Source organism: Balaenoptera acutorostrata, chromosome 19 (assembly GCF_949987535.1).
Source record: "Balaenoptera acutorostrata chromosome 19, mBalAcu1.1, whole genome shotgun sequence".
In the NCBI taxonomy this organism is placed as follows: Eukaryota; Metazoa; Chordata; class Mammalia; order Artiodactyla; family Balaenopteridae; genus Balaenoptera; species Balaenoptera acutorostrata.
The window spans coordinates 65,549,227-65,564,929 of NC_080082.1; the positions used below are offsets into that span (position 1 = coordinate 65,549,227).

The window sequence follows — 15,703 nt, forward strand, 5'->3', positions numbered from 1 at the left end:
GTACATAACTCGGGACCTACAGTACAGTCCTCGGAAATCTGGGTACCTCCCCTTTAAGAACCTGAAAACCTGCCCCCGCCTCAGAGTCTCCGGATACTCCCCAACGCGACCTTTCCAGGAGGTGGGGAGCACCGCCCCTTGCCTGGGCCTGGGGCGCTATGAACTACATTACCCGGAAGGCACTGAGCCGCAGGAGAGCGGCACTTCCGTTCTAGAAGACGGCGTCTGGGCGGGCCTTCCGGCGTGGACCGCGGGCGACGGTTTGTAAACTCGGGGAGCTAACTTGTTAACTTGCGGGGAGCTTCGGAACCCTGGGCCGGCCTAAGGTTAGGGAGCCTGGAAGCTGCTGTGTCCGCTGATCTGAGGAGGGTCTGAGGCTCGGCGTGGGCGCCATCTGGCCTGACTCTGTCTCGGAGCCGGGACAGGGGCCACCGTGCCCGGGACCCTCATTCGCCCACACACTCCGCTGGCGGCGGCGGAGCTGATGGGTCCAATCCAGCTAAATCCTGCGCCCTCCGGGCCCTCCCTCAACTCTTCTTATTCTGCAATATTTTGGTTCTAAATCGAGGTTCTCTAACGAGTGTCCTATACTTATTTGTCCCTCCAAATGTTGGTTTTCCCAATTTTGAAATATGAACTGCGTGGGGAAAAAAAATTGCAGAGAACTTACACGTGCAGATGAATAAGCCGCTTTAAAATTAATATCTGTTCACCGCTCAGGTCAAAAAATGCGATGTCAATAGGACCCCATAAGGCTCCTGTGCGGTCCTTCCAAAACAATTATCTCCATTTCTCCAAAGTTAAGGTGTTATCTGATGTTTCACGTAAGCATCTTTCTTGATAGTTTTGCCAACTATGTGGAAAATATTCAACGACTGTAGTTTAATTTCTCTCGCTTGTTGTAAGACTTTTTATGAACGGAATCATATAAATATTATGACGTGTTCATGTGCACAGTATGGTGTGACTTTACCCATATTTTTCATGACTGTCCATTCATTTTCCTTTTTTTTTAAAAAAGACATTATTTATTCATTTACTTTTTTTAAAAATTAATTTGTTTATTTTTTTTGGCTGTGTTGGGTCTTCGTTTCTGTGCGAGGGCCTTCTCTAGTTGTGGCGAGCGGGGGCCACTCTTCATTGCGGTGCGCGGGCCTCTCACTATCGCGGCCTCTCTTGTTGCGGAGCACAGGCTCCAGACGCGCAGGCTCAGTAATTGTGGCTCACGGGCCTAGTTGCTCTGCGGCATGTGGGATCTTCCCAGACCAGGGTTCGAACCCGTGTTCCCTGCATTGGCAGGCAGATTCTCAACCACTGCGCCACCAGGGAAGCCCCCATTTTCCTTTTTGTGCAGTATTCTGTAGATATGAGTATGAGTAAAGTGGTGTATTTATAAATTCTCTATGCGTTCTGGGGTATATAAAGCATGCATTTGTCTAGCGTGTATGTTAAAATTATTATTGTATTTAATTGAACATTTCCACTTTGTTTCTTAATGATTGCTTTTATTATTTATTTTTGGCTCCATTGGGTCTTCGTTGATGCGCGTGGGTTTCCTCTAGTTGTGGCGTGCGGGGGCTACTCTTAGTTCTGGTGTGCGGGCTTCTCATTGCGGTGGCTTCTCTTGTTGCGGAGCACGGGCTTTAGGCGCGCAGGCTTCAGTAGTTGCAGAACGCGGGCTCAGTAGTTGTGGCGCATGGGCTTAGCTGCTCTGCGGCATATAGGATCTTCCCGGACCAGGGTTTGAACCTGTGTCCTCTGCATTGGTGGCAGATTCTTAACCACTGCGTTACCAGGGAAGTCCCGAACATTTCCACTTTTTGGTCTTGTTTTGCTCCATCTTACTAATTTTAACGTAGTTCTTTTAGTGAAATTGTTATACTTATTCTTCATCTATACCATCTTTATGTTTTGATACACACTTATGCGTTACATAAATGTACAGTTTTACAGTATTCACACACTTAGATGGTTTTTTTATTTTTATTTTTTTATTTTTTTTTTAAAATTTATTTATTTATGGCTGTGTTGGGTCTTCATTTCTGTGCAAGGGCTTTCTCTAGTTGTGGCAAGTGGGGGTCACTCTTCATCGTGGTGCGCAGGCCTTTCACTGTCGTGGCCTCTCTTGTTGTGGAGCACAGGCTCCAGATGCGCAGGCTCAGTAGTTGTGGCTCACGGGCCTAGTTGCTCCGCGGCATGTGGGATCTTCCCAGACCAGGGCTCGAACCCGTGTCTCCTGCATTGGCAGGCAGATTCTCAACCACTGCACCACCAGGGAAGCCCCTAGATGGTTTTTTAAAGTGATTTTACTCTTCGAGTAATATTTATTTTACCGGAAAATCATCTTTCTTTGGTGGTGTTGCAAGAGAAAATGATTAAGATAGCTTGTTAAAATTTTTCTTTTAAGGGGGACGAAATGAATCATTGTAAGGATAAAAAGTTAAAATGCTTCGAATCCCTCGCAAGATGTTAAGAACTCAAGAAGATATTTCCATCTTTCTATAATGAGGATGGAACAGAGGTCAAGTCCTAGCTTATCTCCTTTCTCCTAAGTTTGAAGAGTCGTAAGTGAGGTCCAGTTATCCTGAACTGCTGGAGGCCAAGCACTATTACTCCAACACCCGCTTTATCAGAGATTCATTTTCAGTGTGAAGCAAGTAAATGGTAGTTCCGTTCTCTATCACAGGAGGAAAAAAAACTAGTAGGAAATTACGGAAATCTCTCTGACCGTTTATGGAAAAAAACATGGATATATCAAAGAATATGGAAAAATATAAAAAGTGCATATCCTGGAATTCTATTATATAGTGTTATGATAATTTCAAATCAGAATTTAATCTATGGATTATGTAAGCTGGAATTTTCTTTAATATGGAATATTAAAGAAATAATAATCTGGAATAATCTTTAATATGACCAAATTAAAATTTGTAAAGGAAGTATAAGACCTCCTGTTGGCCACTTGTTAGGGCCACCTACAAGCTATGGGAAGAGAAGAATCTGTTATTGCCAGGGGAGAAACAGAAGAAGGGAGTCAAATGGAAGTGTCAGAAACAGACCTGTACATAAAATGAGACTTAACTTTTGATATTTGTGATTTAGGACTATAATAGCGCTTTATGACCTGCCACAACCATTTCCTCGCCAACACAATCCCTTATTCTTCTGGCTCACTGGGCTCCAGTCACACTAACCTCGTGGATGCTGCTCAAACACACCAGGCATGACTCTCATAGAGAGTCTTTGTACTCATTTTTCCCATTTCAGGAAAGCTTTTTCTTAAGATGTCCACATGATTTTATGGCACAACTCTATAACATTTTCTGCCCTGTTTTACATGCTTTACTTTTTCCTTGAGCATCTGTCTTGCCTGAAATAGTAAATGGTTCACTCATTAATCTTCTTTTTTGTCTGTATCACAGATGGGAATTAACGTTACATGGCCCTGCTCATCCCACAGACTCCACATTCAGCAGAACCACTTATGGACCCTGCACTGGTGAGTGTCAGGTGTCCTGCAACTCTTTTGCTGCCACTCTTCCTGGCCTTGGTGTCTCAAGACCCTAGAACCCTACGCTCAGGTTTCTAAGTCCAGGCCAGAGCTTATATGGAGAGATTCCCATTTTTGGCAGCCAGCAGACTGAGATGTGAAAGGTTGTCTTAGGTACAGGGATTAGTACGTACAAATGCTTGGGGATGAGATTGAATTGGGAATGCTCTATGACTTGTATGTGTTAGTTAATGTCTGGCGAGAACAGAGAGCAAGGGGGCAAGAGTCAGGCCTAGAATCGTACTCTGAGAAGGTAGGTTTCTGTTCTGAGAGTGATGGCAGACATGGAAGTTTTGGAACAGGAGGGAAAGTGATCTTACTTAGGTCTTAAGAGGCTATCCTGGGCTGCAGTGTGCAGAAGTTTCTAAAGTAGGGGCTGACCAGATTTTCTAATGTGGAGTGGTCACAGATACCTCCAAAGTTTTTTCCCTGTGCATCTGGAAGTGTGGAGGTGCCATCAACTGAGATGGGGAAGTCAGTGGTAGGAGTCCTTTTCAGTGAGACTATTAGGAATTGGACTGCAGCCAAGTTGAGTCCCAGATGTTCCAGAGGCTCCCAAGTATAGGAGACAAGTGGACAGCTGAACATGCAGATCTAGAGTGCTGGGGGAGGCTTCAGGATCCTATTAGGGGACAAGAGAGGAGAGGGGGGCTGTCACAAAGACAGACAAGGAAAAGTAGTGGTCATCAGCAGGAAGGTAGGGGGAAGGGAAAGTCCAGCAGGTGGCCAAGGTTTTCATGGGAGAGTGGCCGTGAAATTGATGCAGAGGGAAAGCAGAAATGGAGTTAAAGTGATACCAAAGTGAGGCTGGTGCTTATTTCTCTTCCTATGCACTCACCAGGCTTTTGTGGTGGAACTTAGGGCTTTTCTGTCAAGGGCTGGGGAGCTGCCAGTGGAGAGTTGGGGCATGCTGGGATCCTGTTGCATTGGCAAGCACTTTCTGAGTGCCACGTGAAGAAGGGTATATGAGGAGACAGGAGACATGCCACGTTTATGGACCAGATTGTGGCAATGGGGATCTGATGTATGAGGAGTTATCCAGTGAGTTATATGCATGTGGGGAAGGTGTGTGAAGTAATTGCCCGAGGTACTAGGAGCTTAAGAGAGAAGGATAGGCCTAAGTGTGTTTGTGTCTGGGAGACATGATCCTGGGGATTCTCAGGCTGTTATCTTGCAGGAGAGGGAGGGGGCCCTACATACCAGGAGCACAGATTTAGATGGCATCTATCTGTCCACCTGTCTCTTTTTGCTGAGGCTGGATCTAGTGATCAAGGAAGCATGAAGAGTTATTGGGTACCACTGCCCTCTAAGTCAGGGAACTGTGGAGGAAGATGAGCCTAGAGTGAATATGAGCTGGGATTAGGTGTACTTATGGGGTCCTAGGGAAAGAGGCTGCTTATGGACACATCTGTCCCCATCATCACAGGGCCCTGTGACCTTTGAGGACATGGCTCTGTACTTTTCCCATGAGGAATGGAGGCTTCTTGGTGAGGCCCAGAGACTCCTGTACCATGATGTGATGCTGGAGACCTTTGCACTTGTTGCATCATTGGGTAAGGCCCTCCCACCTATCCCAGCATCCTGGGCAGGTCTCTGCCTTTCCCTTTTTTTCCAAAGGCAAGTCTGTTTTTTCAGAGCTAGACAGTGAGCACATCTCTATTACTGCTTCCCTCTCATACATGCTGTAGGTGCCAAGGCTGGGTGAGTGTATACTACCTCCTTTCAGAAGTATCCCCAGTACCAGAGGCTCTGAAGTTTTCTGGGTCATAAGACTTGGAAATAGTTCAGTGGGTTCCATTAGCCTCAGCCACTCCCTACTAAGTTGACTCTGTAGACCCACGCATCTCTGTGCTCCAGGTTCTGCCCCCTTCCAGCTGACATTTCCTGGGCCCTGACTATACCAGGAATTGTTGGGACTCAACGTGGTCACTATTTGTGGGATCCACTTGGCTGTTGCTGTGAGACCATCCTCAAAGATTCTTTTTGTGATATTTTTCTTTCCTGAGGTTGTTTCGGGATTGGTTGTACCCCTGGGCCAGTACTGACCACTCACCTATCCTGTTTTTCCCTTAGGACTTGCATTTTCTAGGTCCCCTGTTATGTCCAGCTGGAGCTGGGAGGTGAACCCTGGGTACATGACAGAGTGGACATGACTGCAGCCACAGCATGAGGGGCTCAAAGTGGGCTTGGCTCCAGTGATTGGCATCAGGGGGAGGAAGTGATGATATGGCTGGGTTCAAATTATATCAGGAACATGTCTGGTGCCCCACAATGTTTTGGTGCCAAAGCCATTGACTGTGTACCTCATTTCTGTGTGCACTGCCCCCATCATTGGGTCTTTTGCTTGGTGAGTCTTCCCTGTTCTGTGACGTGGAGAGGCCCAGTCCTGCACAGAGGCCCTTTCCTAATCAGACCCCAGCTCCCTTGTCCTGAAAACCATCCCAAGGAGTTTTTCCTTGTCATGTCAGACACATATTTGTGATGGGGCTGCCCCCTTCTACCAAAATCTGTATGAAGTTCACCCGTATTTCTCTGCTTTCAGGTTGTTGGCATGGAGTAGAGGTCAAGGAGACACCTTCTGAGCAAAATGATTCTGTAGAAGTGCCACAAATAAATACTTCAAAGACAAACCTGTCCACCCAGAAGGGCTGTCCCTGGGAGATATGTAGTCTGGAATTAGAAGGTGCTGTGCATTTAGCTGAGGACCTGGGAACAAACCCTGGCCAGAAATTTTGTGGGGCAAGTGTGAAATTTCACCAGCACAGTAGAGAGAAACTCTTTAGAAGAGACATGGATAAGGAGTTTATGAAGAGCTGCACAGTCCATGCAACCAAGAAGTCTTTCTCATTCCAGGAGCCTGGGAAGGATTTCCCTGGTAGCTCGGGCCTTCTCCAGCACCAGGTCACTGCACAAAAGGACACCAAGTGTGTGGAGGCCTTTCACAATGGACAAAGGCACTATAAGTTCAGTGAATGTGGGAAAGTCTTCAGCCACAAACACTCACTTGCTCAGCATTAGAGTTTCCACACTGGAAAGAGGCCTTATGAGTGCAGTGAATGTGGGAAAACCCTCAACTGCAAAAACTCACTTGTTCAGCACCAGAGAGTCCACACTGGAGAATGGCCTTATGAATGCAGTGAATGTGGGAAAATCTTCAGTTATAAACACAAACTTGTTCAGCACTGGAGACTCCACACTGGAGAAAGGCCATGAGTGCAATGGATGTGGGAAAGCTTTTAGCTACAAACTCACACTTGTTCAGCACCAGCGAATTCACACTGGAGAAAGGCCTTATGAGTGCAGTGTATGTAGGAAATTCTTTACTCAAAACTCCAGCCTTATTGTGCACCAAAGAATTCACACTGCCTCACAGCCTTATAAATGCAGTATATGTGGAAAATTCTTTACCTCCAACTACAACCTTATTGCACACCAGCGAGTTCACAGGGGCACAAGGCCTTATGAGTGCAGTGAATGTGGGAAACCTTTCAGCAACAAACCCACACTTGTTCAGCATCAGCGAATTCACACTGGAGAAGGGCCTTATGAGTGCAGTGAATGTAGCAAGTTGTTTAGCCAGAGCTCCAACCTATTGTGCACCAGCGAATTCATACTGTAGCAAAGCCTTTTGAGTGCAGTGAATGTGGGAAACGTTTTAGCCAAAGCTCTACTCTCATTAAGCACCAGAGTTCACACTAGAGAAAAACCACATGAGTGCACTAAATGTGGAGAATTCTTTAGCCAAAGCACCCAGCTTACTCAACACCAAAATGTTCACACCACAGAAAGGCCTCACAAGTGCAGCAAATGTGGAAAAGTTTTCTGTCAAAGGTCTGTTCTGACTGAGAACCAGAAACTTCATAGCCAAGATAGGCCCTATGAGTACAGCAAATGTAGGAAAGTTTTCAGTCAAAAGTCTAACCTCATTTGTCACCAGAAAGTTCATGGTGGAGAAAAGGCCTTCAAATGAGATGAGAGCAGCTAATGAGCTGTCTCCTTAGTTAATACATCATACTGAATAGGCTCTGTGAGGGAGTCATCAACTGGAAGTTGAATGCCATACATCTGAACAGCCCTTGTGTGCAGATTGCCTATGAGTACCAGGTTCATAGGAAGCTTTTCAGGAGCTATGCTGTACTTCCTAACCTGCCCACGGCCCTTTCCAGACTTAATGTCACTGTGAGTTTCTTACCTCTTCCAAGTGGCAGAGCCCCATACTGGGCATCAGTCACCTTACTGTGGTCAGGGTAGGTAGACTTTTGTGCTCTCCTGTCCCCTGGAGTGAAGCATGAATAGCCTGAGCACTTGGGTTTTGTCATTCTCTTCCATCAACTGGCTAAGACAGGACCTAACCAGCTTTGACCATGGGGATCCAGTCTGGGTTCTGCTGGTGGCTCACAGAGGTTTACCTTCTTTGGTGGCATTGTCTCATGTCATGCTCACAATGGATTTTTCTAGCTCCAGGTCACCCTTTTTGGAAACTCAGTTTGCTCTGCTCTGTGCCATAATAAAGACTATTATTTAAGCCCTCTTTCGTCTTGGGGTTTGTTCACTCTTAGACTGATGTTGAGAACCATATTGGACTGTTAGGATGAAAAAGAACAGGTTTTGTGAGTGTTGCAAACTTTGTATACCTCAGTGGGGATAGTATCATGGCAGAGGATAGTGTTCACTCCAGTTGTGGTCTAATTTGCATTGCTTTCCAAGGCCTCCTAGGGTAGACTGCAGGGCTCTGTGGGACTAATGTTGAGTCCTGGATGTCAGAATTTTTGGTGGGTTCAGAGGTCACCCTGAGATGAGGACAGTCGTGAGAACCACCAGTGATTTTGGAGCTGGATGAGAGTGGAAGTCGTGTAGTCCAGGCATGTGATTTTTAGGACCCAGGCAGAGGTCCTGGGTAACTCAAGTGGAAACACCTTTCATTGCTCACCAGTCTTCATCGCTACTGCAATAGAATCCCTCCCAAGGACAAGGAGAGGGGGTGGAGTTAACGTGTGGTTGGCAGAGTTCCACAGAAAAGAGATTCAGATTTTTATGTGAAGCCAATTTCTATTAAAACTTAATTGAGCTATATAGTTGGTATGCATTAAAATGAACATACCTAAAATGTACAGTTTGGTAAGTTTTCATACTTGTAAAGCCATGGATCCATCATCATAATAACAAACATCCAACACCAATATCTACCTTCTGACATGTCTCCCAGGACTCCCTGGCAACTACAATTGATTTACTTTTTTCCCCACTCAATTAGTGTTTTCTAGACTGTTAATATCATTGGCATCTTAATGTTTACTGTAGTATTTGTTTTTTTCTTTCATGATGCATAATTATTTTGAGAATCATCTAAGTTGCAGGTGTGAATAGTTCATTTTCTTCAAAAGGGGTTTTGTGGTTTGTTTCCAGTTTTGGCCACCACAAATAAGCTTACTATGAACATGTGCATAAAATTCTTCATATGAATATATGGTTTCATATTCTAAAATGAATGACTGTACCCTTATGCATTCCCATCAACAGTATGGAACCATTCCAGTTCCCCTATAGTCCTCACCAGTACTTGATTGGTATGGTCAGTAGCTAAAATATTGCCTGTTTTAAAGTGTGTAGTATAGTCTGATTGCATTTCCCTAATTCATAATGTTGAACATTTTTATTGTGTTTATTTGCCAGGTGTATGTCTTCTTTGATAAAATGCCTGCCTGTTCTTTTATTTATTAACTGAGAAGACAAATGTGTTGTAACTTCACTTTTCTTCAGTGACTTTGCTGGGTGGAATAAGTGTTTCTGCTATTCACAACATTTAGTTCTCATTATTAACTTTCTCAATTACTTTTAAGTTCTAGACAGTTAATAAAACAACCAATTGAGCCTTATTATGTTTACCAATTTCCTGGTATAAATACTCCCATTTTGAGCAGAGGCAAGGTGCTTCAGATATTTAGGGAATAAAGAAGCATGGTGGTCTTAGGTGTGGGGATAGGCAATCAGAGGAAGAGGAATGGTGAGGTAGTCAATGTGTGCAGGTGTATGCATTACAGGCTTCATCATGGGATGCATTTTCAGAAATGGAGGCACTTTACATGATCTGAGGGTGGAGTTTTTGGCCATCTGATGTCAAAAGGTCATTCACTGGACACCTGTGCAGGCCAAGTATTAGGTGTTGGTGGTTCCAATCAGTCTTAACCAGCTCAAACTGGACAAGAGCTGACTCCAAGGTTCCTAAGAAACAACTTGTGCCCCCTTTACTACAGTGGCCACTAGGTCAGAGGTGTTACCTACACGGGTGATTAAGGAGTCTTGTGATTATTATTTACCTAGGCCATGTGAAGCTTGGAGCGTATGCAACTAAAGGGTGTGGGGGGAACCACCAAAGAGAGCTTAATCACTGAAGGCAGTTTACAAGCAGAGGGGTTTTAATAATGCTGTTCCCTTATATGTGGTTCTGTAAGACGAGCTCAAGAATTTTAGTTATTGGCTTCTGTTAACCCTGTGGGGCACATTTCAAGGTCATCCAATGTGGACCTGGGAAGACATGCAGTAAGCACACCTTTCTACTCTATTTCCGTTATACAGATGCCCATAAATAACCTTGAGAACACAGAAAAGAGTAAAATGCAATAAAATAGGAAGAATGTAAGTTTTGACTATTTTCACTTGACCAGTGTAAACAACTACATCACAGGCCTGAGTTGTCCAATCTCTACTCATTCCGAAGAAATGTTTGGCACTTACTCGCCCAACTCCTGGGTGATAACCTCTAAACCCTTGAAACATTTGGCCTAATAGGAGTGTCTATTTACCTGGGGCTTTGGGCCATGTCAGGCAGTTTATGCTAACACTGTGATTTATGGCTGGGGGGGCAGGGGTTACTTAGGTCTCTCTGTATCAGTTTGACATTTGGAGAAGCTAGATAGTAACTAAGGTCAGCCACACAGGTGCCCCTTGGTCTATGAGACATACTCAAAAAAACTGGACAATATCAAGGCTTATGTGGGGTTCCTGTTTAGTGTGTTGTCACATATGGATGCTGTGAGACTTTTAAGCGAGGGGGCAACTAACTGGAAATGGCAATGTGGTCTCTCCTGGACTGTCCTGTTGCACCATCTTCCTTTGCTGATTTTCACCTGTATCCTTTCACTGTAATAATCCGTAGCCCTTTAATTTAACAGCTTCTGTGAGTTCTTCTATAGAATCTGAGGGTGGTGTTGGGCATGCCAGAAGGTAATTGTGTTTTTAAAAGGCTTTGTTAAGTATAATTGGCTTGGGCTTCCCTGGCGGCACAGTGGTTAAGAATCTGCTTGCCAATGCAGGGGACACGGGTTTGACCCCTGGCCTGGGAAGATCCCACATGCTGCGGAGCAACTAAGCCCATGCGCCACAACTACTGAGCCTGTGTGCCACAACTACTGAATCCCGTGTGCCTGGAGCCTGTGCTCTGCAACAAGCCACGACAATAAGAAGTCCACGCATCGCAACGAAGAGTAGCCCCTGCTTGCCGCAACTAGAGAACGCCCGCACACAGCTACGAAAACCCAACACAGCCAAAATAAATTTATTTTTTAAAAAAAGTATAATTGGCTTAAAACATTTTAAAAGTACATGGTTTGATAAAGTTTTTGCACATACTTACACTTCTGAAGCCAGAAGTTTTCTCCTGCCATTTATAACTCATCCCCCCTTTAACCTATAGAATTGATACTAGAAAACACTCTTCCTTCTTGCAATAGGTGTTTTAGGATTTGCCCCGTTTCTCAATTTCACCTATACTGGATCTCATACTATTTGACATGGTGACCAATGTTGGGGAGATAATAAAACAAAATCTGCCCATCCAGAAAATCTCCACAAAGTAGAGAAAGAATATACTTTTACTGTTCCACGAGCACGAAACTAAACTGTGGTGCATGTCACACACAACCCACTAAAGAGATTGTAAAGACAGAAACCTCACCCCTTTTTGATACACCAAGCAGACAGAGCCCATTCCATGCAACCGCTCAAGATGAACACTCGCCTTCAAGTGAGAGGACTTGACAGCCCTATTTGTTACTGTTTATCCCAATGTGCCTGGGAATTCGGGTGATGCTCTGCAGGAGCTATTCGTCTTTATCCAAAGTAATCCTAGAACTTCTCATCCATGTCTGTATGACTGGAAAGGTGGGGAGCCCGACGCCTCCGTTGCACGCGCGGAGACAGAGACGGAGGCACCATATTCCATGATGTTTTCTTTCCAAAGAGGTGGCGCCAGACATTAAAGGAAACACTCCTTGGTTGTGGTGGAAAAAATGTCCACCTATTGAGAAGTGGGAAGCCCTAAAGGGCTGGAGGCGGAGGTTGAACCAATAAAACTACGGCGCCTGCGTTGGGGCCGACCCGCTGCTCACGGAGTCCTCCTGCCCCCGCAGCCCCGAGCTCCCCAGCCGTCCTTCTCCCCGACCCCGGGGCCGTGCGGGAAGAGGCGGCCGGACTCTCCCTCCTGGTTCGCTCGCGGGCAGAGCCGGTCCGTCTGGCCTCCGGATCGGAACCCTGCAAAATCCCACGGAGACGCCTCCGCAGACCCGGCCCCGGGCGAGCCCGCGGCTGAACCTCTCGCGCCCTCCTCCGGCCTCCCCACCCAGCCCGGTTCCCACCTCCGGACGCGAAGACCCCCTCCAGCTGCCCTCGGCGGCCGGAGGGGCCCCGGCGGAGGCTGGTCCATCTGACAGAGCGGCCCCACACCCTGGCCATGAGCACGGCCCCAGCCTCTTCCCCACGGGTCTGCAGCTACAACCTCCGGAGAAAGCACGAGGCGCGCCCGCCCGGCACGACCGGGACTATCCCGCCAGTCCCGCGGGCCCCCCGGACCTCTGCCTTGGGCACCGCGGCCGAATCCCTTCCCCCTCAGAGGTCTCCCGAGCTCAGCAAGGAAGGAACCATACAAGAGGGTGGCCATCTGCAAACCAAGGCCTCCGAGGAACCAGACCTGACAGCATCTTGATCTTGGACTTCTGGTCTCCAGAACTGTGAGAGGATATGTATCTGCTGTTCAGGCCACCAAGTCTGTGGTATTTTATGATGATAATCCTAGCAAACTAATACAATTACCAATTCACTTATGCATGAGCATTTGCAGAATTTTTTCCCTAGCTATTGGCTTTTATTAGTAAAGCTGGTGTTGCTGTGAACATTAGAGTAGAAGCATTTCTGTGGACATAATTTTATTCCTCTTGGAGATAAACCTACAAGTTAGATGGCTGTGTCACATGGTAAGTGCCTCTGTAGTTTTACAGATGTTACCAGTTTTCTAAAGTGGGTTTTAACATTTTGCATTCCAACAGTAATGTATGGGAGTTCTGTTTCACAACTTCACTGACTTGGCATTGTTGGTTTGACCATTCAAGTGAGTATGTACTTGTGTCTCATTGTGGTCTTGATTTGTATTTCCCTAGTGATTAATTATGTTACCATATTTCACATGCTTATTATTCAAGTGTCTTCTCTGGTGAAATAGGTATTCAAAACTTTTACTTTTTTAAAAATTGTTTTTTCTTATTATTGTAAAGGTTATATTAAAATTCTGGACACCAGCTATTAATCAGATGTACTTTGGCTTGTACTTTTTTTTAAATTAATTTATTTTTGGCTGCGTTGGGTCTTTGTTGCTGTGCACGGGCTTTCTCTAGTTGTGGCAAGCGGGGGGCTACTCTTCGTTGAGGTGCGTGGGCTCCTCATTGCGGTGGCTTCTCTTGTTGCAGAGCATGGGCTCCCGGCACGTTGTGGCTCACGGGCTCTAGAGTGCAGGCTCAGCAGTTGTGGTGCATGGGCTTAGTTGCTCCGCGGCATGTGGGATCTTCCCGGACCAGGGTTCGAACCCGTGGCCCCTGCATTGGCAGGCAGGTTCTTAACCACTGCGTCACCAGGGAAGTCCCCTATAGTAATTCTTAAAATCACAATAAAACCTTTCAAATGTGTTGTCCTTTCCAAAATTTCTTTTGGGTATTTTAGGTCTTTTGAATTTCCATATGAATTTTAGAATCATTTTGTCAATTTCTACCAAAATCACCGGGAATTTGATAATTGTGTGAACCTACAGAACAATTATGGGAGAATAAATTAAAACATTAAGTCCTTAGATTCAGAAACGTGGTATGTCTCAGTAATGTTTTGTAAATTTGCTTAATAGTTTTTGAATATATTTTGTTAAATATATTCCTAAATATTTCATATTTTGATGCTAGAGTAAGGGGTATAGTTTTCCAATTTCCAAACATTTATTGTATACTGACCTTGTATCCTGGCACCTTGACTAATCTATTAGATCTCTTAACTTTTTAAATATATAATTAAGGATGTTCTAAATAGATAAGCATGTCATCTGTGATTAATGACCATCTTGGTTCTTCCTTTACAATTTGTACATTGCTTATTTCCTTTAATTTTCTTATGTCACTGGCACAGACTTTCAGTGCAACATTACATAGAAGTTGTGAGAGTGGACATTCCTGCTTATTCCTAATATTAGGGGGAAAGCATTCAGTCTTTCCCCATTAAGTGTAATGTTAGCTTTAGGTTTCTAATGCTGCCGTATATCAGTTTAAGGAAATTGATTCTGACGCCAGTTCTCTGACACTAACTACCCAGAGTTTGTGTCACTCTAGACATCTGTAAGGGTTCAGTCCTCCACCAGGAAGCCTTCACTTCAGACATGCGCTTCAAGTCGTTGGGTCCAACTGCACTTCTGAACAGCTGGCTATAATTTCAGGGGTTCCCATGATCCCCTCAGGTTCGGTAATTTGCTAGAATGACTCACAGAACTCACTAAAAGTGCTATACCTACGATTCCAGTTTTGTTATAAAGAATACAGCTCAGGAATAGCTAATGGAAAGAATGCAGAGGGCAAGGTATGGGAGGGTCCCAGGTGTGAAGCTTCCATAACCTCTCTCTCTGGGGAGTCAAGGCATATCACTCTCCTGCACATAAATGTGTTCACCAACCAGGAAGCCCCACCAAGCCTTGGAGTCCAGTGTTTCGATTGGAATCTCATTACATAGACACAACTGATTAGATCATGGCCACATGCCTGAACATCTAGCCCCTCTGCTCTCCCCACAGGTCTGTCTGGCTCAGTTTCAAACGTCTAATCATATGATTAGTTTTTCTGGTAACCAGTCCCCATCCAGAAACGTTCTAGGGGCTTACCAAGAGTCACTTCATTAGCACAAGAAAGACTCCTATCACTCCAGGAATTTCAAGATATTTCAAGCTCTGTGCCAGGAACCTGGGACACCTTCTAGTTAATATAGATTAAATTAATATATTTTCAATTGTTAAACCAACCTTATATACATGATAAATCTCACTAGATTATAATTATTATCAGGAATGTAAAGTTGGCTTTAACAATTGAAAATATACTACACACACACACACACACACACACACACACTTAATTCCCTAAAATTTTGTGAAGGATTTTTTTGCATCTATGCTCATACATTGGTCTATAATTTTAATTTCATTACCTAGTTTTGCTCTTAGGGTTAATATTGGCTTCTAAAAATTAGTTGGGAGGTGTCCCATATGTTATTACTTATTTTTTGGAAGAGTCTGATGGAATCTTAAATACTCATTAAATATTTGGTAGGATTTGTTAGTGAAACCATCTTGGTCTTAAATTTTAAGTGAGAGGGCTTCTTACATTTAAACGTAGATTACCATTACTAGTAATTTGGAAATACTAATTGAATGTCTTTAATGAACAAAGGATTTTTAAGATTATCTATTTCTTCTTGGGAACCTGACCAGGGAACCTGGTCAGTTGTTATCTTTCAATGAATTTTTGTCCTCCACATTTCCATTTACTGGGAAAGAGTCATTTAAAATAATCACACAGGGACTTTCCTGGTGGTCCAGGGGTTAAGACTCCACACTTCCAATGCAGGGGGCACGGGTTCGATCCCCGGTCAGGGAACTAAGATTCTGTATGCTACGCGGCGCAGCCAAAAAAATAAATAAAATAAAAGAATCACACATTACCCATTATGTTTCAAAGATATCTAGTGCTATACCTTCTTTCCTTGCTCATATTTGTAAATGTGTGATTTCTCTTTTTTTTTCTGATGTGGTTTGGAGATGTTATCAATTCTACTAATTTATTCAAAATGTCTGCT

At 44.6% G+C, this 15,703-nt stretch overlaps 1 protein-coding gene across 3 annotated transcripts; it reads left to right on the top strand.

The window, feature by feature from the left end:
• Window positions 1–223: 223 nt before the first annotated feature.
• LOC103012764 (zinc finger protein 772-like) lies at window positions 224–10,948 on the top strand. 3 transcript variants are annotated; one of them, XM_057533982.1, is made up of 4 exons: window positions 224–260; window positions 3,423–3,499; window positions 4,977–5,103; window positions 6,093–8,070. In XM_057533982.1, the coding sequence occupies exons 2-4, from the start codon at window positions 3,440–3,442 to the stop codon at window positions 6,566–6,568; spliced, it is 663 nt and encodes a 220-aa protein (XP_057389965.1). In that variant the 5' UTR covers window positions 224–260; window positions 3,423–3,439; the 3' UTR covers window positions 6,569–8,070. The 3 variants fall into 3 exon arrangements, 2 of the variants coding, with proteins under 2 accessions (XP_057389965.1, XP_057389964.1); XR_009006067.1 differs by lacking the exon at window positions 6,093–8,070 and adding an exon at window positions 10,864–10,948 and having other exon boundaries at window positions 239–326; XM_057533981.1 differs by having other exon boundaries at window positions 239–326.
• Window positions 10,949–15,703: the final 4,755 nt, after the last annotated feature.